At 69.6% G+C, this 27,682-nt stretch overlaps 3 protein-coding genes across 4 annotated transcripts; all 3 read right to left on the bottom strand.

The window, feature by feature from the left end:
- Positions 1–3,164: 3,164 nt before the first annotated feature.
- SLC50A1 (solute carrier family 50 member 1) lies at positions 3,165–5,934 on the bottom strand. 2 transcript variants are annotated; one of them, XM_086478392.1, is made up of 6 exons: positions 5,867–5,934; positions 4,921–4,998; positions 4,673–4,796; positions 4,430–4,591; positions 4,206–4,325; positions 3,165–3,334 (listed from the first exon to the last, which is right to left on the bottom strand). In XM_086478392.1, the coding sequence occupies exons 1-6, from the start codon at positions 5,932–5,934 to the stop codon at positions 3,233–3,235; spliced, it is 654 nt and encodes a 217-aa protein (XP_086334518.1). In that variant the 3' UTR covers positions 3,165–3,232. The 2 variants fall into 2 exon arrangements, with proteins under 2 accessions (XP_086334518.1, XP_086334519.1); XM_086478393.1 differs by having other exon boundaries at positions 4,673–4,834; positions 4,926–4,998; positions 5,867–5,898.
- Positions 5,935–8,391: 2,457 nt separating this feature from the next.
- EFNA1 (ephrin A1) lies at positions 8,392–11,207 on the bottom strand. Its single transcript, XM_086478390.1, has 5 exons — positions 11,113–11,207; positions 9,300–9,595; positions 9,154–9,219; positions 8,831–8,881; positions 8,392–8,630 (listed from the first exon to the last, which is right to left on the bottom strand). The coding sequence occupies exons 1-5, from the start codon at positions 11,205–11,207 to the stop codon at positions 8,515–8,517; spliced, it is 624 nt and encodes a 207-aa protein (XP_086334516.1). The 3' UTR covers positions 8,392–8,514.
- Positions 11,208–16,372: 5,165 nt separating this feature from the next.
- On the bottom strand, positions 16,373–26,099 carry EFNA3 (ephrin A3). The gene is made up of 5 exons (XM_086478391.1): positions 25,978–26,099; positions 17,675–17,964; positions 16,879–16,944; positions 16,645–16,722; positions 16,373–16,494 (listed from the first exon to the last, which is right to left on the bottom strand). The coding sequence occupies exons 1-5, from the start codon at positions 26,097–26,099 to the stop codon at positions 16,373–16,375; spliced, it is 678 nt and encodes a 225-aa protein (XP_086334517.1).
- Between the last annotated feature and the right edge of the window lie 1,583 nt (positions 26,100–27,682).

Raw genomic sequence — 27,682 nt, 5'->3', positions numbered from 1 at the left:
CTGCTCCCCGGGGACCGGGGCCTCTCGCTGGGGCCCCCCTGGGCAGCGCTGCCCTCGTGGGGAGCCGCAGGCAGTGAAGGACCCTGGGGTGCTGCTCGAAGCCACCCTGGTAGGAAACCCCTCGTTTCTCCCCAGCGTGAGGCTGGTGTTCGGGGAGCTCCGCGCAGAGGAGGGGTCTCCACACAGTCCCAGCTCCCCTCCCAGCAATCCCAGAAGCTGTGGGGAGCCCGCCCCAGCCCAGCCCAGCCTCTCCCCTTCTGAGTTTCTTGGAGCTTGGCTCCAGAAGCAGAGATGTGAGGTGGCGAGGACAGGATCGGGCCTTGCCCCGCAGGCCCGCGGCGCTGGGTAGCACTGCGGGCAGAGCCCGTTCCCGGCTGCCCTTCAGATGTGGTTCGCACCGTCAGGTGGGAGCTGGAGGAGACTCATCCCCGTCCCGCTGGCCGGTTTCCAGGGGAAGGAGGAGAAATGTCGGCTGGGTGGAGCAGGCGGCACGGCCTTTAAAATGCAGAGCGCCCAGAGCCTGTGGTCTCCCCCCGGCCTGCCGGGGCGGCTCAGCCCCCGCCGGGGGGCTGCTCCCCGCTCCTGCCGCCGCAGCTGCCGCGTCTCTGCCCCCACCGGCGCGGGCAGCGGCTGGGAGACGCGCCGGAGCACCGTGCCCGGCTTCTCCGGGCAGGGCGACGGGTGCCCTACGGTGGAGGCATGCCTGCTGCGGGCAGAGGGGGGACCCTGGCCGGCCTCTGTCCGGGGGTGTCCCTCTGTCCAGGGGTGTCCCTCTGTCCAGGGGGGGGCCCGAGGGCCGCGCTGCCGGCCGGGCTGGAAGAGCTGCGCGGCTGGCGGTGACGCAGGCTGGGGCCTGCCTTCCTGGCAGCCTCCCCGGCTTCTTCGCATACCAGCCCAAGGACTTTCTTGTTTTTAATTATCGGCTGCGCATCCTTCTGCAAAAAGGAGCAGTTGGTATCATGAGGGAGGACTCGGGCTAATTAGCAGGAGCGACTAATTAGCTGTTTCCTGAGCAACAATGGCAGCTCGGAGCAGGGTGGGCAGCTCCCGCGGTCTCCTGCCTGCGCGCGGCTCTTTGTGGGGTGGCACCACCCCAGATTCGGCGAAGCGCTGCCTTGCCGGGGCAAGGACCGCAGCCCTCCGTGGGCTACTCATGGCCACCCAGGGGCTACTCACAGCCCTCTGCAGGCTACTCACGGGGTTACCCAGGGGCTAGTCATGGCCATCCAGGGCCTAATCCCAGCCCTCTGCAGACTACTCATGGCCACCCAGGGACTACTCATGGCCATCCAGGGGCTACTCATGGCCACCCAGGGCCTACTCCCAGCCCTCCGCAGGCTACTCATGGCCACCTGGGGTTACTCATGGCCATCCAGGGGCTACTCATGGCCACCCAGGGCCTACTCCCAGCCCTCCGCAGGCTACTCATGGCCACCTGGGGTTACTCATGGCCATCCAGGGGCTACTCATGGCCACCCAGGACCTACTCCCAGCCCTCCGGCAGCTCGGCAGGCAGCAGCGCGATGGTGGCTTCTCCCCACGTGGACACGTGCCCGCTGCGGGCGCCTGCGTCCCCGGGAGATGCTCCGCTCGCCTCCGGCCTCGCGCGTGGGGGCCACATCGCGGCCACTCCCGCCAGCCGCTGGCGGCACAGGCCAGCCGGAGTGACCGGTCGGTAGCCAAGTTTTTGCCTGGTGCGTCAGCGGGGAAAGCTGCCCGTTCCCGAGGCGGTCGGTCCTTCGGCTGCGCCTTCATCCGGGCTGGGAGCTGCACCCCGGTGCTGGGAACGGGGGCTCCTCCCCGCTGGAAAATGGGGGGGTGCTGCGGCTGGGGGAGCGAGCCCGGCCCCGGGACGAGTCCCTGGGGCAGAGACACCTGCCAGCGCCGCCGGTGCGGGCGAAGGGAGCCCCGGCAGCAAGATGGAGCACGCCGGGCGAGCCCAGCGGCCACGCCGGCTGGGGCTGGTGCCGCAGCGCGGCGGGAGCTCGCCTTCCCCGCCAGCCACCGCGCTCGACTCGGCCCCATTCCTGCCGCTCGCCCCGGTGTCGGTGTTTCCCAGGCCACGTCACAAGGTGTAAACGAGCGGCTGAGCCGCGGCACGGGCCTCTGCCAAAGTCCTCGTCACCGCTTCCTTCATCCGGCTTGCATCAGCCGCGCTGGAGGACCTGCCCGTGCTGCTGGAGCTGCGGGGATGGGGCTTCTCATCCTGCTGGGGGGGCTCCTGCCCCGGCGTGGGGGGTCACCTTTCGCAAGGCTCCTGTCATTTGGCCCCTCTGCTGATGCGCTTGCCCGGTAACTTCATTCCAGCTCATCGCTAATTCGTTAATCGAGTTTGGGTCGATGCCAACGGCCGCCTGATTTGTGCACGCTCCATCGTCGGGGGGTTTAGTGAGGATTTTAATTGATGAGGAGTTTGCCGGCGTGATGGCCGGTAGCGAGCCCCGTGGCAAAGCTGTGGAACAGACTTTCTTTCCCCGTTGTGACCGGCGTCCCCAGGCTGCTGCTTGGGGCAGGTTGGGGGGGGGGGGTCAGAGCAGCCTCCCCCGGCGGTGCTGCCATCCTCAGTGCCCCCTCCCTGCCCCAAGCCAGCCCTGTGCCCGCTCCCTTCTTGGGGCTGGGGCTGCAGGAACGTGGGTGCTGCTGGAGGAGGGTTTGCCAGAGCCCAGAGGGGGCCGGGATGAGCCTCCACCATCCTGGGGACAAAGTGGCTGTGGGGACAAGAGCCAGCCTGGACTCCGCAGCCAGCCCACCAGGAGAGAGGGGACAACAACCAGGCATGGGAAGTGTCTGATTTATTAAAAGGCACTTAAATTTGTACAAAAGAGATGCAGGGCTTCCCAGCAGCCCCAGCCCGGCACTGGGGCAGTCATGAGCATGGAAGACCACCCAGGGGTCCCTAGGGACAGGCAGAGTGCCTGGGGACTGCCGTAGGGGGTGGCACCCGGCACCCCAAAGGCATCGCTGAGACCAACCCAGCCATCACTGAAGGACCAAGGGCTGGAGGGACGCTGGTGAGGGCAAACCACGGCAGCAGAGGCAGGAGGTGCCCTCCTGGGGCCTCGGTCCTGCCGGGAGCAGGTGGCCCTTGGCACCACGGTGGCACCTGGGGCTCGGCAGCTGGGGCCAGTCCATGCTGGAGCAGACTGGCCAGGGTTGGGGGAATCCTTCATTGGTCCATGAGCATGTGGGCTCCTTCCTTGGGTTTGGCGGGGAGGGGGCTGATGGGGCCCCCTCAGGCGTGCAGGGATCTGTAGGGCTTGTCCTGGCCCGGCGGGTACCGCCAGAAGAGCCAGAACCGCACGACGCTGGTGACGATCCCCGGCATGTTTGGGACCTGCAGGAGGCCATGGCGGGGTGCTGGGGTCCGGCTCTACCCAGCTCCCGGCGCTGCTGCCCACCCCCCCATCCTCCCCCCCCGTACCACTCCACCAGCCCTGCGTTGCCGGGGGAGATTTATTGGCCTTCTACCATCTAATTAATTAAAATCAATACTCATCTCGCTGAGCCTAGTCACGGGCTCTGCTGTGTGACACACACGGCACTGGACGGGGGTCGGCCCGGTGCCAATCGCTTGGATGAACGGGGGGGGGGGGGGGGGAGAAATAGGATGGAATGGGAGGGGAGGGGAGGGGATGGGAGGGGATGGGATAGGATGGGATGGGAGGGAATGGGATAGGATGGGAGGGGATGGGATGGGATAGGATGGGATGGAATGGGATAGGATGGGATGGGATGGGATACGATGGGAGGGGATGGGATGGGAGAGGATGGGATGGGATGGGACAGGATGGGATGGGAGGGAATGGGATAGGATGGGATGGGAGGGGAGGGGATGGGATGGGATAGGAGGGATGGGATGGGATGAGATAGGATGGGATGGGAAGGGAGGGGATGGGATAGGATGGGATGGGAGGGGAGGGGATGAGAGGAGAGGGGATGGGATGGGATAGGATGGGATGGGATGGGATGGGATGGGAGGGAATGGGATAGGATGGGAGGGGAGGGGAGGGGATGGGATGGGATAGGATGGGATGGGATAGGAGGGATGGGATGAGATAGGATGGGATGGGAAGGGAGGGGATGGGATGGGATAGGATGGGAGGGGAGGGGATGAGAGGAGAGGGGATGGGATGGGATGGGATGGGATGGGATGGGATGGGATGGGATGGGAGAGCATCCCTCAGCCACCCACCGCCCCAACCCACCATGATGTAGAGGTCCCGGAGCTGCAGGCCGTAGAGCGTCCAGCTGGTGGAGGCGAGGAAGGTGGTGACGGTCAGGGGGAAGGACAGGCAGCACGTTGACTTGCTCCGGACAATCTTGGCCTGCAGAAGCAAATGTCAAGCTGGTTCTGGGCTGGGAAGCCCCAGTGCCACCATGGTCCCCCCTCCCCCCCCCCCGCCCCCAGCTGCTGCCCAGCCCCACACACCAGGTCGGCCAGCGGCGAGAGGTACATGCTGATGGTGAAGACGCTGCAGAAGAGCCCCAGGCGAGCCAGGCGCGTCCGCGTGTCGGCAATCAGGAGGGTGAAGTAGCCGTAACCCGTGGCCAGCACGGCCAGGAGCAGCAGGCTCTGCAGCAGCACGGGGCCCTGGGGCGGAGAGGAAGAGGCCATCAGGGTGAGGGTCCCCCTGTCCCCCTCCCCAGCGACCCAGGCAGGCCAGACCCCCACCTTCGCAGGGCTGTAGCAGAAATACGCCAGGATGTAGAGGGTCTGCAGCGCCGCCCCGATGGCGTTGACGGTGATCAGCGTCCAGTCCTGCTTCAGGCAGCCGTAGCCCAACCAGCTCAGGTTGCTGCAGGGCGAGTGGCACAGGCGCTCACCCGCTGCAACCTGGGGAGGGGGGGGGGGGGGTCTGCCCTGCCCCACCACCCTATCACCCCCTCCCCCCCCACCCCGAGAGCTTGACCCCGCTGTACTTGACATCGGTGGTGAGGAAGGGCAGGAACTGGATGTTCTCCACGCTCTTGGTTGCAAACATCTGGCGCAGGTCGGACCTAGGGGGAGCAGAGGGGAGCAGCCTCCTGGGTGCCCGGCACTGGGTTTGGCAGCGGTTGTGCAGTGCTGGGAGGGGGGCGGGGGGGCTACAAGCTTTGCAGCCAGCAGGCTCCCCCCCAAAAAAAACAACCCATGCACCCTGAAATACTCCCAGCTCCCCGCAATGCACTTGTGACCAGCCCCTATGCTCTCAGTGCCTCCCTGCACCCTCAGACTCCCCTGCCCCCCCCGTTCCCTGGTGTCCTTTGCCTTCAGCTTTGTCACCCCACCCCACCCCGGCCCCACCAAACCAGCCTCAGGGCCTGCGACACCACACCCCTCAATTCCCCTGCCTTTGTACCCCCTGAACTGGACCCAGGGCTGTCCCCATTGCACCCCCAAACCCTCTGCACCAGCCCTCAGTAGGACCCCACTGCCATCCCCACTGCACCCCCAAACCCCCCCAACCCCACTAACCCCTCACAGCCCCCAGTGCACCCCCCAAACTGGCCCTGCCGCCCTCCCCATTGCTCCCCCAACCCCCCCACCCCACTAACCCCTCACAGCCCCCACTGCACCCCCTGAACTGCCCCACCGCCCTTCCCATTGCACCCCCAAACCCTCTGCTCCAGCCCCCAGCAGACCCCACTGCACCCCCCAAACTGGCCCCACCGCCCTCCCCATTGCTCCCCCAACCCCCCCCCCCCCCCACTAACCCCTCACGGCCCCCACTGCACCCCCTGAACTGCCCCACCCCCCCCTCCCCCCGACCCCCATTGCACCCGGTCTGACCCCGCTGCACCCCCCCGGTTCCGCCCCCCCCCCCCCCCCCCCCCCCCCCCGCCGCCGCCGGTGCCGCGCAGGGCCCGGGGCCTCCCGGGCGCTCACAGCCCGGTCCCGAACATGGCGAGGGTGCAGGCCAGGCAGGCGGCGGGCAGCAGCGGCAGCGCGGCCATGCCGGGCCGCGGCACCGGGCACCGGCGGCAGCCGGGAGCGGGGGGCGGGGCAGGACGCACTACCGGGGAGGGACCGGCCGCGACACCGAGCGCGGGAAGGGGGCGGGGGGGGGGGGGGGGGGCGGGCACAGAGCAGGCAGCCGGCGGGGGGTGCCCCGTCGCATCGGGCCCGGCAGCCCCGACCCCACCGCGATGGGTCCCCACGGGGCAGCCCTCCACGGCGGGGGAGGGGGCGGGAAGGCGCGACGCCACCCGCGGTGTCCCGTGGCCCCAGTGCAGGGAGCCCACCCTGCCCCCCCACATCCCTGCGCCCCCAGCACCCTCTAGCCCTGGGGGTCCCACATCCCCATGGCCCCAAATGCCAAGGGCCTCACCTCCTGTCCCTGTGACCCCCACCTCCCCAGCATCCCCCCACCCCCCCAGGGGTCACACATCCCTGTCTCATCACTGGGGTCCCACATCCCTGTGGCCCCAAATGCCAAGGGCCTCACCTCCTGTCCCTGTGACCCCCACCTCCCCAGCGTCCCCCCACCCCCCCAGGGGTCACACATCCCTGTGGCCCCAAATTCCAAGGGCCTCACCTCCTGTCCCTGTGACCCCACCTCCCCCAGCTCCCCCCACCCCCCCAGGGGTCACACATCGCTGTCATCCCTGGGGTCCCACATCCCTGTGGCCCCAAATGCCAAGGGCCTCACCTCCTGTCCCTGTGACCCCACCTCCCCAGGGTCCCCCCACCCCCCCCAGGGGTCCCACATCCCTGTGGCCCCAAATTCCAAGGGCCTCACCTCCTGTCCCTGTGACCCCACCTCCCCCAGCTCCCCCACCCCCCCAGGGGTCACACATCCCTGTCTCATCCCTGGGGTCCCACATCCCTGTGGCCCCAAATTCCAAGGGCCTCACCTCCTGTCCCTGTGACCCCCACCTCCCACGGGTCCCCCCACCCCCCCAGGGGTCACACATCCCTGTCTCATCACTGGGGTCCCACATCCCTGTGGCCCCAAATTCCAAGGGCCTCACCTCCTGTCCCTGTGACCCCACCTCCCCAGGGTCCCCCCACCCCCCCCAGGGGTCACACATCCCTGTGGCCCCAAATTCCAAGGGCCTCACCTCCTGTCCCTGTGACCCCACCTCCCCCGGCTCCCCCACCCCCCCAGGGGTCACACATCCCTGTCTCATCCCTGGGGTCCCACATCCCTGTGGCCCCAAATTCCAAGGGCCTCACCTCCTGTCCCTGTGACCCCCACCTTCCCTAGGTCCCCCCACCCCCCAGGGGGTCACACATCCCTGTGATCCCACCTCCCCACACCTCTGCACCCCCAGTGTCTCACACCTCGGGGGTCCCACATCTCTCTGATCCCACGTCCTCATGTCCCTGAGATCCCCCCATGCCCAGGGCCACATGTCCCCAGCCACACCCCACCCCACCGGGGGGGGTCCTGTGGTCCAGCCAGGCTGTGGCCCCTGCCCAGCCCCCTCCTCAATGCCGGTGGTGTCTGTCCCCTGGGGCAGCAGCTGGAAGCTCATTCCAGTGCACAGGGGAGGGGGGGGGGGGGGAAAAAAACCCACCCCCCCCCCCCAACCTCTGGGAGGGCTTTGTGTCACCAGATAAAAAACAACCGATAGCCCCAGCCCCGCTGTGGCACTTTTCCACTTCAAAGCCTTGTGCAAACACCAGCCAATTAATTAATTAACCAGCACAAATGCCCTGTGTGGGCCATTCCTCCTTCCAAGAGCAGGCACAGCCAGGAGAGCCCAGCCCCATGGTGTGGGGGGACAGGCCAGTGGTTCCCCCCCATGTCCCAGCCCCAATTGCTCAGCATGGTCTTGGTTATTTATTCAAGACAACCGTATAAAAACTCCCGTGTTAGAAAGCTGTACAAACCAGGGCAGGCAAAGCGCCCCGCAGAGGGTGCTGCTGGGGGGAGGGTGCCCCTCCAGCACCCAGCAGAGGGGAGGGGAAGGTCCAAGGTGGGGGCAAGCTCTTCCTGCCCCCCTATGCGGTGGGATGAAGGATGGGGAAGGGGCACAGCACGGTGGCGAGGGGGATGTTTCTTACAGCCCCGCTCCACTAGCTGCCGGGCATCTCCAGCACATCCAGGCTCCCAGAGCCTGGTGACACCGAGGGACTGCAGCCCCAGCCAGCACCAGTGGCACCCAGCTGGCCACGGGGCCAGCGCCGCGGCCCCGCCTGCGGGACACGTCACAGTCTGAGCCCACAGTGGAGAGACCCGAGGGCCGTCCGTAGGCGAGCTCAGCTCCTGGGGCAAGGGTGCCAGCCCCCTGCTCCCCTCCAGTCTGGGGCACACGCAGCCCCCTCCAGCCCCAGGCTCGTGTTCAGCCTCTGGCTGCTGAGACTGTCCTGCCTGCGACGGCTGGGGGAGCTGGGGCAGCCCGAGGGCTTTGGCTGCTCAGCTCAGCTTCGGGCCCTCTGGCCCTATAATACTGACAAATCCTTTCCTCGCCCAGAGGTGCGCAGGGCAGGCCACTCCGGGGCACCTAGGAGGACCACGGGGGTCCCAAGCATCCCAGTTCCATCCCCAGCGGCCTCAGCCTCGGCCCGTCTGGGCAGGGTGGAGCGGCTCACAACCCCTGCGGCACCAGGAGGGGCAGGAGGAGGCTGATGAAGGTGAAGGGGCTGCTGCCTCGCATCGCCGAGTTCTGCCCCACGCTCCTCAACACGTGCGCTGCTGCATCGTCTGCGGGGAGAGAGGAGCTGTGAGCATCCCTGAGGGAGGTACCGTGCCCCAAGCCAGCAGCACCATCACCCCGTGCAGGGGCTGACGCCAGCTCCGCTCCCCGGTCGTCCGCCCCGGCAGAGCGGCCGGGCTCAGCCTGGCTCTCCTGCCAGCCCCACGGCTGCCCAGACCCGTCTGCCTGCCCGCAGCCACCAACCTACCTGCCTGGATCCTCCCCTTCTGGGTAGAGGCAGGGACAGGCGGTGCCTGAGCTGCAAAGCAGACATGGGGTCAGGCCAGTGAAGGGCAGACCCGCCCCCCTCCGACCCCCCCCAAAGCCAGGTTTCACCAGGGGGCCATCCCCCCCCTCCCCGCAGCCACCAGCACCTTCCTGGCCGAGCCACACGCACCCACACCCCGGTGCTGGCAGGGGGCCACGGCCTGGCCATGACTCAGCTCAGGAAAGGCTGAACTGGGCACCCGACGCTGCGAACGGAAAGGGGGGGCCCGGGTGGCATGGGGGGGGAGTCCGAGCGATACTCACTGCCTTTGCCAGCCACCGTCACCTTCAGCTTCAGACACGTCTCCCCATGGTGGTGAATGGGCTTGGCTGCAAGGGAGGACGTGGGTTAGGCGGGGAGGGAGCCCAGCAGGGACCTCAACCCCGCACCGGACCCCCCGGGCACTCACAGATGTAGTAGTAGCTGTGCCCCTCCTTGAACTCCTTGCCCAGCGTGAAGGGGGTGAAACGCTGGAACTTCTCCGAGAACTTCTCCGGGCCATGCAGGGCGCTGGGTTTGTCGCACTCCCAGCGGATCTGCTCCTTGGAGCGGGGCTTGCAAGCCTCATACTCCTCAGATTCCACCAGGTAGAGGGTGTAGCGCTCCATGGCACGGGGGTCCACGCTCCCCTCCTCGTAGTGGGGGCAGATGATGTCCAGGTAGTCGTTGAGACGTACGTCCACCGTGTAGTCGCTCCACCGGAACCTGTGGCAGGAGGGAGGCAGGGGTCAGCCGCAGCAGGGAGAGGTGTGGGGGGACACACCCCCTTCCCCTGCACCCCCAAATCCCCCAAATAGATTAACAAGGCCGAGGGCAAGCAGCCTCCTGCCCACAGCAGCTCCTCAGAGCCCAGGCTGGGGCAACCTTTGGTCTACCCTTCCCTGGGCAGAGTCCCACAGGGCCCAGGCTGGCTTTGGGAAGAAAAGCCCCCCCCAAGCCCAGCCCCCTGCACAGGGCTGGTGAGTGCACCCTCGTTCCCAGCCGGGGAGCAGGGAGGGGACCCGCAGGGACGCGCACCCTGCCCGTCCCAACGCTCCCGGAGCCAGGCGGCGTCGGCAGCTCTCGCCCGTGGGGCAGCCGGCCCGGCTCCAGCGCCTGCTGCTCCCCACACCTCACCCGGGGGGGGGACACAGGCAGACTGGCAGCCGGCCGGGGGCCTCTGCGGGGTCCCCTCACCTCGCTGGCTGCGGTGGCCTCAGGGCCACCCATGGGGGCCAGCTCCTGCTCACAAAACTCTGCAGACCCTGGACACCCGGCATGGGGCAGGGGACACGGGACAACACATAATCCTATAACCTGGGGGGGTGGTGCCTGGAGGGGGACAGAGCTCGGGGAGGGGACACCCCTATAGCTTTAGAGGGGGAGGACACACACCCCTACTGCCTAAGGCTCATAGCCCAGGGAGGGGGACATCCCTACAGCCTGGAAGGGGGGACACAGCTTGGGGAGGGGACACCCCTACAGCCTGAGGCTCACGGCCCGGAGAGGGGAACACCCCTCCAGCCTAGGGGGGGCTGGTGCCTAGTGGGGGGGCACCCCTAAAGTCAAGGGGGTGCACTCCTACATCCTTGGGGGGGGGGGGGGGCGGGGGGGGCTGCTACCTGGGACGAGGACACCCCCACAGCCCCAGCCCGTCCCGGGGGCCGGTGCCCGGGTGCAGCCGGGGGGGGGGTTGGGGGGCACAGGTCCCGGTCAGCCCCCCGGCCCCCCCCCGCACATCCTGCCCGGGCGGCGGGAGCCGGGGCCAGCCCCGTGTTTGTCAACACGCTTCCCTGTGCCCCGGCGCCGGGGCTGGCGCCGCGCCACCCCCGCGGGGAAGGAAGAGGCCCCGCTCCTGCTCGGCCCTGGGAACGGAAAGGCCCCCCCGGTTTCCCCCCCCCCCCCCCCCCCCCCCCCAGGTCCGCACCTGGACGGGCCGCGCCGCTCCTCGGCTGCGCGCCGGGACCGCCCCGCCGGGCTCAGCACCGGCCCCGCCACCCCCCAGCACCGACCCCACCGGGGTTAAACATGGGCCCCGCTACCGCCCCCCCCCCCCCTCCTCCCACGCTCAACCCACCCCCCTCCCCCCCTCAAGCCCCACGGAGGCTCCGTCCCCGCCGCCCGCCCCGGACAAAGGCCGCTGGGGAGCGCCCAGCCCCGGCAGGGAGCCGCGCCGTCCCGCGCCCTCGGGGCCACCGGGTCCCGGTCCCGGGGGGTGGGGGGGTGGGGGGTGCGGCACTCACCGGGGGTTGGAGCTGTTCCAGAAGACGGTGTGGCGCTCGGCCGCCGCCGCCCAGCACAGCCCCAGCAGGGCCAGGGGCACCCACGGCCGCTCCATCCGCTCCGCGGGGCGCGCTCCGCCGGGCGGGCACCGCGCCCGGCCCCCGCCTTATGTACGGCCCCGCCGCCGCCCCGCCCGGCCCCGCGCCCCGCCCCGCGCACCGGGGCCGAGACACAACAACAACACCGGCAGCGCGGGGGGGGGGAACGGCCCCACGCACGACCGGCACCGGGCGGGGACACAGACAGACACACACTCACCCCCCCCACCCCCCCCATCCCGCACCGGCGAGGGGAGCAGCTCCTCCACTTGGTGGTCCTGCGTGGGCGTGGGCAAGGGGGGGGGTCACCCCCGGCTGGGGCACCGGGGTGATGGTGGGGGGAGGCCCGGTCGCCGCGGGAGGTGGGCGATGTGAACGCCGGGGGCTCGGGGCAAAGGGGCCGAGCTGGGACCGTCCCCTCCTCACTGCGGGGGAGTGGTGGGGTTTGGTTGAGAAGGGGGGCGACCCTGCAGGCCTGTCCCCCTCCCAGCCTTCGCCGTGGGAAGCCCCTTATCTGAGGTGCCGGGGGACACCAGGAGCCCCTGGGCGAGCGGGACGTGGGGAGCTGCAGCAGCTGCCGAGAAGGTGCTGGGGAGCGGGAGGGGTTGGGGGTGGCAGGGGCAACCCCCCCCCCTCCTCTCTTGCCCTTATCAGCTGCCTCCGCTCTCCCAGGGCTTTGCTCCAGCGCTGAACAAACCCCACACCCCTCCCTCACCCCAGTCCCCGCTGCTCTCTGTTTGCTCGATATTGTGAAATTCCCCCCGATGACCCCCCCCCCCTACGGCACAGGGCGGGGGGCTGCGGCGCAGCGGGCGCACTGCCGGCTGCCTGGCAGGGAGCGCGGCGGCTCGCTATCTGCTCCCATCTGCCCCCAACACCGATCCATCCTTGTTAAGCCGGGCAGAGAGATGCTTCGCCGCCGTGTTGTGAAGTGATAACTCAGCCGCATTTGCAAAACAACTTTCCTCTTGTTTATTACATAATGATCCATTGATTGTGGGTAATGTTGCATGCCGCCGCTGCAGCCGTGCGAGGAGCGCTCCCCTGGCACGCTGGAGGGGCTCGGGCAGGCGCCGGCACCGCGGCTGTAACCAGAGAGCGGCTGCTGGCTCCGGCAACCGAGGGCTCCTGTGGGGCAGAGGCCGTGGGGCTGGGTGCCTCATGTCCCACCTGCATCCCCCATGTCCTTCCTGCATCCCAACCCTCTCTCCCCACCCTCGGCTCTCGCGGGAGGGGGACCCGCTTCTTCCCTTTCATCCTCCCTCGTTGCGGCCAGGCCTGACATCATCCCCTGCGCCGTCATGACTGTGCGAGGCCTCCTGCGCTCGGGAAGCCGGCGCTGCCGTGGCTTGTACCGGGGAGCACCTCCTGGGAACACCCCTGGGGCCGCAGCCCGCCGGGATCCGAGAGCTGGAGGGTGACATGCGCAAGCCACAGGGGTGGCCACAGCCGGACAGTGGTGGCAGCCGGTCAGCACCGAGGTCCTGGCATCACCTTGGTACAGCCCACCACAGCAGAGACAGGGTATACCTGCACCAGGTGCCAGGGGAAAACGAGGCAGGGAGCAGGGATGGCGGCTGTGCAGCCCCTGGCAAAGCCCAGCACCTGAAGCCATTCCCCCTGGCAGGGCTGGGGCAAACCCCGGGGGCCAACGAGCCTCCTGGAGCACCACACTGGATCCGTCCCATGGGACTGGGATGTGGCACCCAGCGCTGTTGACTGAGGGGCTTCCCTGCCCCCTCCGCTGTGGTCCCCAACTCCAGGGCAGGGCCACCAAGCGCACAGGGACAGGGCTGGGAGTGAGGTCACAGGGACCTTGCCGGGTCCCAGCATCACTGCCCTGCCTGGCCCATGGCAAAAGGGCAGTGCCAGCATTGATGGCTGGACGGCGGGGGAGGCAGGACAAGCACATGTCCCCTGCTGGGACAGCCCGAGGGACAAGCCAGGGCTGGTGGGTGCCCCATTACCTCCCCGTGCCGGATCACCCGGGGCTTGACGGTGAGGGATGAACCACAGCAGGAACAGGGTGACCGCCAGGGTGGGCAGCACCCCGTGCAGCGTGGGTTGCCCACCCGCAGCGGCACCGGGGGTGCCAGCGGTGGTGCACACGTGCACGCGGTCACGGCCACGCCGCCTGGTGCATGCAGGGCTGGGGACCGCCCCAGGTGACCATGGGACGGGGTCTGTGCCCGCGCAGGCAGGGCCTCCTGCCCCGCCGGCTGCCGTGTGCGGGACAAAGGTGAAGCCATTTCGCGCCGTAAACACGCGCGGCAGAGCGGCACGGGGCAGGTGGGGCCGGCCAGAGGCCACGGAGCTCGTGACAAACCGTTTATGGTTTCCCAGCTCGGGACACCCAAGTGCACCCCTGCTTGGGCTGACGTCACCGGCCGTGAGGCTGGGGGAGGAAGAGGAGCCGTCCAGTCCCGTGGCCAGGAGCGAAGGCCACGGTGACGTGCCGCGCCGGCTGCGTGCAGCCCGGCAGGTAGGCACAGCCCGACGCCAGGCTGCGCGTGGCAGGGGCAGAGCCGCGTCCCCGAGGCTGGCTGGCCACGCCAGGCCCTTACGCGTTCGGCCGGAGAGCGGGAGGCACCCAGCCCTGCCCGCGGAGGACGGCTGCGGCCACGGGGTGATGCAAAACCTCGTGCCACACAGCCAGCCCAGGCGCACGCCCCGTGCCTAGAGCCAGACCTACTGCCAGGGCTGGAGAAGCCCCCGCTAGCACCTGGGGGGGCACCCAAGCCCCAGCGCTGAGGTTCCAACAAGGGCTGCCCCCTGCCTTGGGGCAGCAGGGCTTGGGGATCCCCCATACCAGCACCCCCAGGAGTCTCCCAGGCTGCCCCCCCCCGGCGTGCCACACTACACCCTGCCCGAGGGCACGGAGCGGAGCAGGGCTGGGTGGCCGGTCCCCACGGAGCTGGCGGCAGTGCCGCGCACATGCCGGGGAGCGGTGCCAAGGTCGAGGCAAGCAGCGGGAGGGATTTCGCAAGCAGAGCTCGCTGTGCCGCGCTGTGCCGGGGTGGCCGACTCGGTCCCCTGCTCCCCCCCCACGAAGCACTGGCCAAAAGGGCTGCGCTGGGCTCCCCAGCCCACCCTGCTGCGTGCCACCAGCATGGCCCTGCACCGGGACAGGGGCTGTGGCCTGTCCCCAGCACCCAGCACCCAGCACCCAGGGGGGATATGGCCCTCGGCAGCACTGGTTGGTGCTACCCCAGCCAGCCCCTGGCCACCCCCTGCCTACCCAGCCCAGGGCGAGCAGCAGGGTGCTGGGGTGGCACCCCAAACCCCTGAGGAGGGGAACCCCACAGCGGACCAGGCCTCGCAGGAGCATGGGGGGGATGTGGGGAGCCCAGCGCCTGCCGGGAGCACTCGGAGGACCAGTCTGACGGGTTCGCCGGCTCTTCCCGCACCCGGACAAGCCCGGGCCGGCGGGACGCCGAGCCACCGCCCAGCAGCGCCTGCTGGGGTGAGGGGAGAGCGGCCGCCACACCACCATGGCTGTGGGGGACCCCCCAGCCGAGGCCAGGTCCACGGCACGTCAGTCCCCACCAGGCAAGGGGCTGCAGCCCCTGCTTGTGGGGAAAGTGGCTTCCCCCATCCCTGGGGGCACTGGGCTCCCCCCAGCCCAGTGGGGCGCAGGGTCGGGACCCGCACAGCTGCTCCCCTGCACCCACTGGGGCTGTGGGGTGCTGGCTGCGGGGCTACGTGCGCCCCACTCCTCCATAGCCCCGGCAACACCCCCCTCAGATGTGACCCCATTGCCAGCAGGTCCCCAGGCGCGACCCCCTCCCCGCAAATCCCCTCGCCTCGCTGGAGGCACCGAGGGGGGAGCCGAGGCCGTCCCCCCCATCCCGCGGGAGCCGCCGCGCAGACAGGCGTGTGCCAGATCCCCCCGACGCCAGCAAGAGCTGGCATGCCCGGCGGAGCCAGACGCGCCAGAGGGGGGGTGGTGACGTGGGGATTCCCATGGGGCTCCTGAGCACATCGGGGGGCCGACCCACGGCCGCTCGCCCCACGCAGCCAGCGAGGATGGCGAGGAGGACTCTCCTGTGCCCGCACCTCCCCGGGCTGCTCTCGGCCACCGCACCCCAGCACCCCCCATGTGCCAAGGGCCCTGCCCGCCGCCCCGCGCCGCCCTTACCTGCGGGTGCTGCCTGCTGTCCTCCCGCGGGCAGCACCGGGTCCCTGCCGGATGCTTCGTGCTGGTGCCTGGGGGTCAACGGGGAGCAGAGCCAGCGGGAGGTGGGGGGGGGAGCACCCCGCATCCCCCCGGGGTGCTCTCGCTGCCAGAAGCTCCGAGCCCAGGACTGGAGCTGTCGTGCCCAGGGCCGGCAAGGCGGGTGGCGTGGTGAAGGTTGGCACCTGCCGCTTGCTGCCCTCGCCTGACACCCTGCCCTGGCCGGAGCCCACCATGCCGGAGCCCAGGGCCGGCCGACAGCCGGCCGGGAGCGCTGCACACCGCTGTGACAGGGGTCGGTTTTTTTATCCTTTTATTATTTTTTTTTTTAATAGACTAAGAGCAGAATATGAAAATCACCAGCCAAAGCACTTGAAAAAAAGGTTGAGATTGGTTTTTTTGTTTGTTTTGTTTTGTTTTTTTTTCCCCAAAAAGTGTCTGTGCGTTTGCATAGGTCGGGTCTTCACGGAAGACGAGGAAAATCCAACACGTTCGACTATGTACAAGCCAGCCCGGGGCTGGCGCCGCTGCCTATGGTACAGTATAGATATATCTATATAGTCGCTCTCTGTACAGTATGTATAGATCTCTATATAGGTATGTACAGGCTGCCCGGCCCTGGGGGTCCCTGCCCTCACCGGGCTCCCCAGCCTGGCGCTGCCCCCCAGCCACAGGGCACCGGGTGGGCTGCGGGCAGGACTCCGCCGGCAGGACTCTGCGCCGTGGGCCGGTGTCGGCGGAAGGTGCGGTGCCCGCAGCAGCACCGAGCCGCATCCTCGCAGACGTAGTCGCAGCCCTCGGCGGGGTGGGGGGCAAGTCTCAGCCGGGATCGGCGTGGGCCGTGGGCCCCCTGCCCTGCGGGACGGCTCTCTGGGCAGGGCGGTGGCAGTGCGGAGGGGCCGAGAGGTCCCGTGGGGGGGGTCCCCGCTGGCTCTCACGAGGGGCAGCAGGTTGGGGGGGCCCCGCTCGGCAGAGCCACGCTGGCCGGGCCCCCGCCGGCACCGGGAGCTAGGAGGCCAGCAGCGTCATGAGGAAGAGCGCAGCGGCCACAGCCAGGGGCAAGTGTTCCCGCTTGGGGCTGGTGCCGCTGATGCTCTTCTCCAGCTTGGGCATCTCCGGGTTGAAGTTGTCTGTGGGAGAAAAAGCGAGAGGGTGAGGGTGGTGCTGGGGCAGCCCCGAACCCCCACCCCACGGCTGGGGCTGCCCAGTGGGTGGCAGCGGGGGAGGGGACGATGGGGGGACACAGCGCTGTGGGGCTGGGGGGGCTCTGCCCAACTCACCCAGGTCCTCGATCTTCACCTCGGGCCGCAGGGTGAACTGCGGCAGGGTGGGCGCCAGCTTCTCCCCGGAGTGCGACGCTGCAAGAGGGAGAGAGGGGGACAACGGGGTCACGCTTCCTGGCCACCTTGCGCTGCAGCCCCCCCTCTTCTGGGAGGGATGGGGGACCCGCCAGCAGGTCACATCGCCCCCCTCCGCTCGCCCACAGCCCCCGGGGTGGGCACGGGGGAACTTACTGGAGGCGCAGCACACAAACACCTTCATCTTCAGGCAGGCCCGGCGGTGGTTGTGCGTCGGCGTGGCTGCAAGGTAAGAGAGGGCTGGGGTGGCTCCGCAGCGGGTGACCCCAGCCCCGGGCACCCAAAGGCTCGGTGGGTCCGGGCATGGTGGGGTCTGGCCCTGCCTGGGGGTGCATTCTGGGCTGGGGCGATGCAGCAGCACCCCTATCCTGCACCCTGAAGCTGCACCTACATCAGCATCCCGCATCCCCATCCCGCAGCAGCGCCCCAATCCTGTATCGCCATCCTGCACCTGCACCTGCACCAGCACCCTGCACCCCTGTCCTGCACCAGCACCCCAGTCCTACGTCAGCACCCCCTGAACCTGGTCCTGCATCCTACCTCAGCAACCCCATCCTGCACCAGCATCCTGCCCCCCCCCCATCCTGCACCCCCCCCCTTCTCAACTTTCCCCACACCCCTGTCTCGTCCCTGCATCACAATCCCCCCCTGCACCCCCACACCTCCCCACACCCCCCCTTCCACCCCACACCCCCATCCCTGAGTTCAAGGTGCCTATTCCTGGGCAAGGCTGCAGCCACCCAGCCAGCAGGGGGGCGCAGGAGGACCAGCTGGTGGTGGGGGGGGGGGGTTTGCCATGGGTGGTCCTGGCCAGAGTGGGATGCAGAGGGGCCCGACGGAGTGGTGCGGTGCAGGGGGACCAGCTTGGGTGGGATCCAGGAGACCCAGCCAGGGATGGGGGGGGGGGGGGGGGGGGGGCTGCGTGGGGGTCCCGCCCCGGCGCCCCACGTACAGATGTAGTAGTACTCCTGCCCCGCGCGGAACTCGTAGCCCAGCGAGAAGGCGCTGTAGCGCTGGAACTTCTCCGAGAACTTGATGGGGCTGTGGGGCGCGTGGGGCCGGTTGCACTCCCAGCGCTTGAAGCCCTGGCTGGTGTTGCAGGTGCGGTAGCCCTCCGCGTTCACCATGTAGAGCACGTACTGCTCCAGCCGGTGCTCAGGCACCGAGGCGTTGTAGTGCGGGCAGTAGATGTCCAGGTAGTCGTTGACGTTCACCTGCACCGTGTAGCCCTCCCGCCGCAGGCTGCAAGGGAAGGGGAGAACGGGGGGGTCAAGAGACACCCCCTGTGCCTTCCCAAACACCGTCACCCCCTCCTTGAAAGGGACCCGGAGGCTGGAGAACGGGCAGATGCCAGAGCAAGGACCCTGGGGGGCAGCGGTATCCCCCTGCTCAACCTCCATCTGGAGCCCCCAACACACCGAGACCCCTGTGCATCCTCAGCCCCACAGTGCGGCATCGCCGTCTCGGGGGACGTGGGCCGGCCTGGGGCTGCAGGGACGCTGCTGAGGACCGGTGCTACAGGTGTCGAGCTACACACACGGCTGGGACGCCTGCGAGAGCACAGGAGCATGAAACGGTGCTGCTGGGTCCCGCCGGCAACGTGCCGGCAGCCTCAAGGAGGGAACAGAGGCAGTGGGACAGACAGATCGACCCAACCAGGGGGCTGATGGGCACCAGGGTCCCGCAGGCACCGGGGTCCCTGCGGGAGGCAGCTCCCGGTCCTCGCCGCGCAGCCCTGGGTGCGCAGGGGCGGCACGGGGCCCCGGCATTCCCCAGCTCCGGCAGCCTAGAGCCGACCCACCGCGGTTGCCCACCATGGCCCCAGCCCCGCCACGTGCCACAGCTCAGAGAAAGGATTTCTCACCCTGCTCGGGCTAATCCCGTTAGTTCGTTAATGCCGTAAAGGGTGGCCCTGGGGGAGCCTCATTTACATTAGGAGCGGGCAATCCCCTCAGATCCACTCAGGAGAGGCTCTGTTGGCTCCTAATCCGCGCCCGATGGAAATCCTGGCCACGGTAATCCTCGCTGCCGCGCTGACCCACTGCTCCTGCCAATTAATTATGAGCCGGCGCTGCGAGGTGCTGGCTCTACACCGAGCTGCCATGGCAGCACCAGACCCTGACCAGATCTTGCTCTACCACCCGGCTCAGCAGCAGCGGTGCCTCTCTGCACCGTGCCGGTGTGGTCCCCCCCCCAGCCCCGTTTGCGTTGGGGGTCCCTCACCCAGCTCCCCTGGGACGTGGACCGCAGCATCCCAGAACACGTGGCCGGGCTCCCCTGTGGTGCATCGCTCCAGCTCGGGGCCCCTTTCCCCACCTGCCAGGGCAAAACACGGATCCTCGAACCCCTGACGCAGCACTTGGGGTCTCCTCGCCCCACGGGGGGTCCCGCCACTCCCCCCCCTCGGGGCCCTGCCTGTAGCGGAACCGGCTTCCTGGGTCTCCCCGGCAGGGCCGGGCAGGCAGCGGGCAGGGCTGCGCGTGCAGACGCCCCACCCTGCCCAACCGCCCCCGGCACTGTTTGGGGAGCCCCGGCACCCTGCCAGGGCCCGTGGCACCCCGGCACGCAGCGCCCCAGAAGCCAGGTGCCAGAGAAAGAACCAAAGCGGGGACCTGGTGCGTGCTGGCAAAGGGGGTCCCCAAGCAGTGCCACCTCCCTGCCCGGGGCTGCCAGCGGCATGGGGGTCCGTGGGGGGCTGCCAGCAGACCTCGTCACCCGTGGGGCAGGGAGAGCAGCCCCACGCGCACCTCCCTTGCCGCGCAGCCGCTATTCCCCAGCCCAGCCCGGCGCTCGACGGCTGCCAGCCAACTCCTCCACCAGCAAGGTGCTGAGGCAGCCACCCTTGCTCCGCGGGGCGCCGGGACCTTTCATCTTCCCCCTTTGATGTGGTGGGAAAAGGGGGGAGAGAAAAAGGCTTGTTATTAAAGAAATGGCCCCGAGGAGAAAATTGCAATTAACTCCATGCGGGACGCAGGGCTGGGACGCCAGCATGCCCCTGAGCCGGCTGCCCCACACCGGGGTGGGCGCTGGCAGCGGGCGCTCACCGCGGCTGGGCTGTGCCAGGGGAGTGAGGGACCGGAGGAAGCGGTTCCCCAGCGCTCTGCACCTGCGGGAGTGACACTCAGCTCCATCTCCCGCCGTGCCAGGGAAAACCCCATCCTGGGGTGCCAGGGAGCCGTAAGCAACCCCTTCCCCTGTGGCACCGAGCGCTGAGGAACATCTTTCCCCCCCCGGGGACTCCACACTGGGGCTCATTAAGAAGCGTGGCTCCTGATAAACAGCCTCGCTAACGAGCGCTGCCATCGCCAAGGTCTTGCCCTGGGCTGGGGCACACCAGCACTGCAACGGGGGATACAGGGGACCCCAGATGGCGTGGCGGGGGCCGGCAGCCCTGCTCCCCGTGCGCGGACATCACCGGCTGCCACTGCGTGCCAGGAGCTCGCCAGCATCAGAACATTGTCACCACAAGGGAGGGGCTGGAGAACGGCGCCAAACAGGTAAAGCCACAGGGCCACCATGGCCCGGGGCACGTCCAGGGGACTCTGGCAGCACCTTCAGCCACAACACCGCGTCTCTACCCGGCTCAGCTCCTGCACCGTGACCACCAGTCCTGCGGGCACAGAGCAGCACCCCACGCAGCTGGATGCCCCCAAATCTCAGCAGTCCCAGTGCCATCGCCGGAATGCTCCGAGCTCTGCCTGCAGCACCGTCCGGCAGCACGTGGCCAGCAGAGCCGCACGCCCAGCCCAGCCCCTGCAGCAGGCAGGGAGCTCACGGGGCCTGGTTTTGGGCAAAAGGACAGGAACAGACGCCCGGAGCAGAGGGCTCGGTCTCCTTTCTCACCAACACCCACCCCAAAGCGGGCACAGGCTGCCCAGTCCCTGCAACTATTAAGAAGCCCCAGTGACAAACGACTTGGGTCAGGATGGGCCCCCCCAGCCTCGTGGGCTCCGGCAGCTGCGGTGCGGCCGGCGGGGCACGGCGGGCTCCAGCAGTGCCCGAAGGGTTAAGCGCAGGAGCAGAATGGGCAGCATCACTTCTGCACGACTGCATTTTTAGAGCAGGGCTTTGCAAGGCAGTGGTACCTTCCAGCAGCCTGTCGGCGCTGGGCAGATGGATGTTCCCCTGGCAGAGCCGTCCCGAGCGCAGGCCGGGCTTGGCGCCCACCGGCCCCGCACCGGCGGGACCCCGGCTACCTGGCAAGCCACAGCCACTGGTGAGCTGGGCGGCCGCTTCGCTCCCATCTGCTGCGATAAATCTGGGCTGAGCGCCGCACGCTCGCTCATGCACTGCTAGGGAGCGCCTGGTGCACTGCAGCACACCCCGGCAGCAGCAGCACGGCGGGGGGACACCCCCCCCACCCCCCCCAGACCCCTGCCCGGACCCCCGTGCTGCAGAAGCTCGTCCCCACGGTGCAGGAAAAGGCCTGGAGGGCGGCAGGGTCCGAGCCCGGCTCAGCGTCCCACGTTGGCAGCGCCAGCGGTGAGGACCGGGGGCAATGCGGGGTGTCCCCCGATATGGGCGATGGCATGGTGCCCCCCGGCAGCGGGTGCCAGGACGGACCCCCTCCCACCCCCACCGCCCAGCGAGGTCCTTTGTTTGGCTCCGGCAGCTTCGCCCTTTCGGCACATCCGGGGCCCATCGATCAGGCGAGGAACAAAAAAGTGCCATTGATTTACGTGGGTCCCTTCCAGTCACCCCGCGTGACAGCGAGAGGCGAAGGCACATCGATTGCCGCCGTCCGTCCACCCCGACGGACGGAGGGACAGACAGACCCGACCGTCCGCACGCACCCACGGGGGGGGAAGACAGGCGGCTCAGCCGACCCCCCCTCCCCGTCCCCATGCCAGCCCTCCCCACGCAGGCAGCGCTGCACAGTCACGGCGCCCAGACGGCCACGCACACGCGCGCTGGCTCGGCAGACAGCGCCTGCGACGCAGCCCACGCACACGGGTGGCACGGCCTGCCCCCCCCCCCCCCCCCCCCCCCCCAACACGCCTGGCACAGCCGCAAGGTGCAGGCGCAAAAGGCGTCACCGGCACACGGCGTCCCCGGGGCCACCTCCCCGCTCGGGGAATTGGGGCTCCGGGGGTGATGGGAGCTGCTCCCCGGGGACATGGCAGCGGAGAAGGGACCGTGGTGTCACGGAGTAGCACCCACCACGCGGTGATGGGCACAGCCCTCCCTCAGCAGCCCGGGACCCCCAGCACTGCCCTACAGGTGCCCCCACACCCCCGTCCCTATCGACACCACGCAATCCCTTTAATCCCCGCTAAAGCCCATACCTTCCCGCTTTACTAACAAGATCAATGAGGTTTCTAATTGGGTTTTAATTAAACCATCAATCTGCAACCAGTGACTCAATTACCAGCCTGGGCAGGAGCGGGTGGCCCCAGCCCTGTTGCATCCCGGGACGGCCCCCCCCACGCCCCGATGCCACAGCCCCTTCTCCCACGGGAACCCTGCAGGCCCTGGCCACGCTGCCGGGGCTCGGTGCCGCCCGGCGTGGTGACTCACGGGGCACGGCACCTTCTGCCCGTGGGCAGCAGCTCCATCAGCGCCGTGGCCAGCACCCACAGGTTTCTGGGGGGCTCTGTGCCCTGTAGGGACCAGCCTGGGTGGGCTGTGGGGCAGGGATGGCGAAGCCCCCCTGAGGGACGCCGTAGCCGGTGGGGCTGGGTAATTTGCCCCTGAGAGGTGCAATAACCACCCCCAGCCCCGCAGCGGGACACGACACCACAGCGGGTGCCCCTCCTTGGGCACAACTGCCCCGCACCCTGCGGCGCCTTCTGCTGGATGCCCCCAGGACCTGCTGGAGCAGGTTGGGGGGTCCCTCCTGCCGCAAATGCCACCATCCCCAGCCCTGTAGGTGCCATCAGGTGCGATGGAGGGATCTGGCTGGGTACAGCCGTGGCATTGGGGTCTGGCAGCTGCAGAGGACCCAGGAGTCTGGGCACCCGCTGGCAGGCTCAGAGCAGGGAGGACGCGGCTGCTCTCCTGTGCGAGATGCTCTCCCGGGAGGAGGCTGCTCCGTGCAAGGGCTCTCGAGAGCTTGCTCCGGCTCTCGCCGCCTGGAACACAAAGTCAGCCAGATAAAAGCTGCCTTGAAGAGGCGAGCGTGGCGGCAGCACCGGCGGCTGGGGGGGCTGCACGTGATGCCAGGCCCTCCCTGCACACAGGTGGGCTCCCAACCTGCCTCAGCTGGGCACCAGCACCCCATGGACCCCCATCTCACAACCACCCTGTTCTGTCCCCTCAGCACCAGGCACCCCGAGGCCTCAGGCACCAGCACCCTCAATCCCTGCACTGGAGCCAGGGGTGCAGCATTGCTCTTCCCAACTCACTCTGGGGGGCTCCTGGGGGCCACAGCAGCACTGGGGGGAGCTGGCCATGCCTGTGCCTATGCACGGGGACAAACTGCTGTCCCCACCTCGGCATCCAGGACACCCAGCAGGGAGATGGCATCCCATGCATATCGACACGACGGGGCCCGGTTTGGCTGGGGACACTTCTAGGAGCCCCCAGCCACGCACTGTAGGGCACCCCAGGGCCGCAGCCCCCCGCTGAATGCCAGCACTGGATGGGACACAGCACGCACCTTCGCCCCATGCCACCACACCTATTCCCGGCAGGACTTGGGAGCGGAGGGCAGGGACCGGCCAAGGATCATCCCGCGGTCCCGGGGCTCGCTGGCTGACACCAGCGGGACGATGGGACAGACAGGGAAAGCGCAGCCGGACCAACAACCCGGCCGAGCAGGAGCAGGCACCTCCGTTGCCCCGAGCCTCAGACCCCGCCTTCGCACCTCCCCTGGGCTTTGCCATCAGCACCCCGAACCTGCTGCTGGAGGCGTGACTTGCCCACTCGGTGGCCCTCCTGGCCCCTGGCACCACCGGCCGAGCACCATGGTGACCAGGGCACTGGAGCAGCATGGCCGCATGCCCAAGGGGACGAGCCACCAGCCCCCTGCTCCCCAAGGCACCACCAGGACCCCGGGTGCTGCAGGTGGGCTCCACAGAGCAGCCCCTTGCCCCATCCGAAGGGAGCCGCAGGGGTGCCCAGGGCAGCACAGGGGGAGATGCAATAAATTTCTGGGGTGCCTGGCACAGCCCCCAAGGAGCAACCCACAGCTGAGCTCACCGGCAGCGCCCCCCTCCCCGGAGAGCCCCGCGGGGCCGCGCAGGGCTTGTTTATTGCTCTGATTGCAGCGGGGTTGCTGGGATTTGCAGGCTGCGGCCCAGGGAGCCTAATTCCCCCCATAATTTATCTAATCCAGACACTTTGCCGCGCGGCTATAATTGCGGCCGAGCTGCCGCACTGCCTAACAATAAATATCAGCGCTCCGGAGTCCCTGGGACACGTCTCTGCCGCAGCCGCCCCCACCGCGCCGCCCGTGCCCTGAGCCGGACGCTCGCAGCCGCGCCAGAGACGCGTGCGCAGCGGGTGCGGGTGTCTGGCTGCGACACCCCTGGCTTGGCACGGTGGGCGAAACCCCCGGCACCCCCCTCCGCCCCATCCCTCGGGAGGTGTCGGGGCAGCGGCGGGTCACGGCACACGGCTGCGGGCGCTGGGATGGGGAGCGGCAGCCCCTGGGTGATGGCAGCGCCTTGGTCATGGCGGGGCGATGGCGGGGGCGTGGGAGGCTCCCACCCGCCGAGGTCCTGGCAATGTCACAGCGCGGGGACGAGGCCAGTGGGTGAGTGGGGTCCAGGCGGAGGAGCGGCGTACGGGGCGAGCCGAGCGCCTCGCCATTGTGCTGCGCCTCGGCACGTCGCACACACGCACAATTTATGGGGCCCGAGCTTCCGCCTGGCGACACAATCTCAATGGGAGGGGAAGGAGCTGCCGAGGGAACGCTCCCTCCCCGCACAAAGGGGCACAGGGGGGGACAAGCCCAGGGGAGCCCCAGCACCGACTGGGGGTACAAGGGGGTGCTCCAGTTGGGCGCACGTCCCCGACACACCCCTAAGCGCTCGCACCGGCGAGGGAAGGGGCGATGGGCGACGGCAGCGGGCGCAGCTCCCCGATGCCTGTGGAGGGGTCCGCGGATCCGCAACGGACTCGCAGCCCCCCCTTCCCGGGAGGAGCCCAGCCCAGCCGTGCCCACGGCCACCCCAAGGCCTGCGTGGTGCCCGCTTCCCTCCGGCGCGGCTGTGCCAGACCCGGGTGTGGGTGCCATGCATCCCCACGCCGCCAGGCAGCCCCCCCCCCGGGTGGGCGAGGGCTGGCCGCAGCCCCCAGCACAGGGCATGAAGGAGGTGCCGGGGGTCCGTGGCTACCGGGTGGCCGTGGGCGCGACGGCACTTTCCACACCTCCGCTCACAACCCCCTCTCATCGCCCCCGCACAGCCCCCAGGAGCCCCCAGCCCCGCCGCCCTCCGCTGCTGCCCCGGGGGGGATGGCACCGCTGCCCACCGGAGCGGCGGAGGGGGGGGACACGGACACGCGGCGGGCACCCACCAGCCCCCCCCCCCTCCGCCGCGCCGCCGGTGCCGCTCCCGCGCCCAGACAGGCGGGGGGCGCGTCTGGCGGCGGGGGCGCCGCAGCGCGACCCCCTGCCCGGCCCGGCGCACCGGGGGGAGGAGGGGGGGGCGGGCGCGGCCGTGCTCCTCTCGCTGCACCCCGGTGCCCGCCGCGGGGCGGGTCAGCTCCGTCGGGGACGGGGGGGCTCGGTCCCCGGTGCCACCGACGCACCCGCGCCCGCACCGGGAACCGCCGAGCCTCGCTCCAGCGACGGGCCCGATCCCGCCGGTGCCCGCGCCCCGCCCGGCAGCGCGGCCCCGGGGACCCCAGCGGTCGCCGCCGCCGCCACCGCCGCAGGTCGGGTCGGGCCGGCCGGGCGGCTGCCCCCCCCCCCACCCCCCCGCCCGGAGCGGCTCCCGCCTCCGCGGACAGGGCGAGGTGCGCGGGGCCGGGAGAGGCACCGCACCGGCACCGGGGGGGTTCCGGCAGCCCCGCCCGCACGAGGGCGCCGCGCGGTCACCGCCACCGAGGATGGGGTGGGGGGGGGGGGTCCCGCAGTCCCGGCGCGCGCCCCCCCAGCCCCGTGTCGCGCCCCCCCCCCCATCCCTCCCCCCTCCCTCCCCGCCCGCCCGCCGCTGCGCGCATCCTTCAGCGCGATCCCCGGCGCGCCCCCGCCGCGTCCTTCCCGGCGGCGCCCCCCGCCCTCGCCCGGCCCCGGGGACACCCCCACCGCCTCCCGGTGTCGGTACCGGTGGCCTCCCCCGCCCGGCCCGGCGCCCGCCCCGCACTCACTGCAGGTTGGAGCTGTTCCAGTGTACGGCGTGCCGGTTGCCCAGGGCCCCCGGTGGTCCCCGGCCCGGCAGCAGCAGCAACAACGGGAGCAGGGGCAGGAGCGCGGGCAGCCGAGCAGCCATCCTGCCGCCGCCGCGGAGCCCGCCGCGATCCCAATGAATGGAGAACCGAGCCGGAGCCGCCCGCGCCCCGCGCCCCCGGCGCCCAGCTCCGCCCCGCGCGCGCCCGCCGCCGCCGCGCCCCCGCGCGCGCGCCCGCCGCCGCCCCGGGCCCGCCTGCACCGGCACCGACATCAGCACCGGGTGGCGGGGACCGGGGCTGCGCCGGGCTTGGCGTTGCGGGTCCCCGCGGGTGGGGGTGTCAGGGCCGGGTCCCGCTGACATTGGGGGTCTCACCGGGACCCCACGGGTGGGGGGACCAGGGCCGGGTCCCGCTGAAATTGGGATCGCACCGACACTGGGGTCTCACCGGGACCCCCGTGGGTGGGGGGCACCAGGGCTGGGTCCCACCAACGTTGGAGTCTCCCTGGGCAGGAGCGCTGGGGTCACTGGCCCCCCCGTGGGGCCATGTGGCTGGCAGAGCCGTGGGTGTGGGCTCAGGGCCCCAGGGGTTCCTTGCGGTGCTGCTGCCAGCGCCATGGGGGTCCCCAGGGGTTTGGCCACACTGGGGACATGGGAGCAGGTGGGAGGGTGGGCACCCAGCCACCTACCACGGACACGAGTGGGCTAGGGCTGGCGTGCCAGGGCAGCCCGGGTGCCGGAAGAGCACAGCCGCAGTGCCAGGCTCTCCTGCCTGCCCCATCCTGCCCGCACGTGGCCGAGCACCCACCCATGGGGCTGGTCTCCTTGCTCTTCCCACACCCCTGCCTCGTTTCCCCATCGAGGGTCTGCGGGGCAGAGGTACCCAGGGAGCCAGCAACAGCCGCGGGGATGGTGGGTGCTCCCCGGGTGCCGATCCCCGTCAACCACGCGGGAAGGGATCGAGCTGGGTGCCAGCTCCAGCCGCCCATCCTTGGCGAGATCCCTTAGCAACTGCCGTGTGGCACCTCCCGGCAGTGCCATGTGCCAGGTGATCCACGCCCCAGCACACGTGTGCACACACGAGCACGCTCGCACCAGCACGGGCACACGCAGCTCACCAGGAGCTCCCACACGGGAACGCGCCTGAGCGCGTGCACGCCGCCGGCACCGCCGGTGACGGCCCCCTGCTCCGGCACCGCCGACTTCGCACATGAGATTTGGCAACCCAAGGAGCTTGCGAACGAAACCGGGAGGCTATCGAAACCGTGGCTGGGCTTGCCGAGCCGGCCCTGGCTGCTCCCACTGGGCGCCGTCTCACTGGCGTGGCAAGCGTGGCCGGGGCGGTGTGGGGCCCAACGCCGTGTCCCTGCGTCTTTGTGTCCCCATCACCTGAGCATGGCGGCTCCCAGGCCTGGGCAGGTGACACAGCATAGCCCTGGGCTTGGGGCATCTGCCCCCCAATGCCGAGGTTACGGGTGGTTTTGCCTTCCCAAAGCTGCTGGGGTCTCAGGGTGGGAGCGGAGCTGCTCCCCCCCCCCCTCGGGGCCCCTTTTTGGGCTCCCCAACACCCCTTTGGACATGCAGGTGTTGCCCCAGCCCGTGGAGCGGGGGATGAGGAAACTGGTGGCCAGGGTCTTGCTTTGGACCCCCTCAGGTCCCACTCAGCACCGTGGGGGGCCCAGCAC

This window comes from Leptosomus discolor, chromosome 26 (assembly GCF_034619465.1).
Source record: "Leptosomus discolor isolate bLepDis1 chromosome 26, bLepDis1.hap2, whole genome shotgun sequence".
In the NCBI taxonomy this organism is placed as follows: domain Eukaryota; kingdom Metazoa; phylum Chordata; class Aves; order Leptosomiformes; family Leptosomidae; genus Leptosomus; species Leptosomus discolor.
Note: the sequence above shows the minus strand (reverse complement) of the source record. Positions and strands in the feature narration are given on the sequence as shown.

Coding starts and splice junctions, on each gene's coding strand:
- EFNA1 (XM_086478390.1), bottom strand. CDS start 11,207: ATGGAGCGGCCGTGGGTGCCCCTGGCCCTGCTGGGGCTGTGCTGGGCG. Junction 9,596..11,112: donor TGGAACAGCTCCAACCCCCG/GTGAGTGCCGCA, acceptor CTCCTGCCACAG/GTTCCGGTGGAGCGACTACA. Junction 8,631..8,830: donor GAAGGGGAGGATCCAGGCAG/GTAGGTTGGTGG, acceptor CTCTCCCCGCAG/ACGATGCAGCAGCGCACGTG.
- EFNA3 (XM_086478391.1), bottom strand. CDS start 26,099: ATGGCTGCTCGGCTGCCCGCGCTCCTGCCCCTGCTCCCGTTGTTGCTG. Junction 17,965..25,977: donor TGGAACAGCTCCAACCTGCA/GTGAGTGCGGGG, acceptor CTTCCCTTGCAG/CCTGCGGCGGGAGGGCTACA. Junction 16,723..16,878: donor GTTTGTGTGCTGCGCCTCCA/GTAAGTTCCCCC, acceptor TCCCTCTTGCAG/CGTCGCACTCCGGGGAGAAG.
- SLC50A1 (XM_086478392.1), bottom strand. CDS start 5,934: ATGGCCGCGCTGCCGCTGCTGCCCGCCGCCTGCCTGGCCTGCACCCTC. Junction 4,999..5,866: donor GCCATGTTCGGGACCGGGCT/GTGAGCGCCCGG, acceptor TGCTCCCCCTAG/GTCCGACCTGCGCCAGATGT. Junction 4,592..4,672: donor TCTGCTACAGCCCTGCGAAG/GTGGGGGTCTGG, acceptor TCTCCGCCCCAG/GGCCCCGTGCTGCTGCAGAG.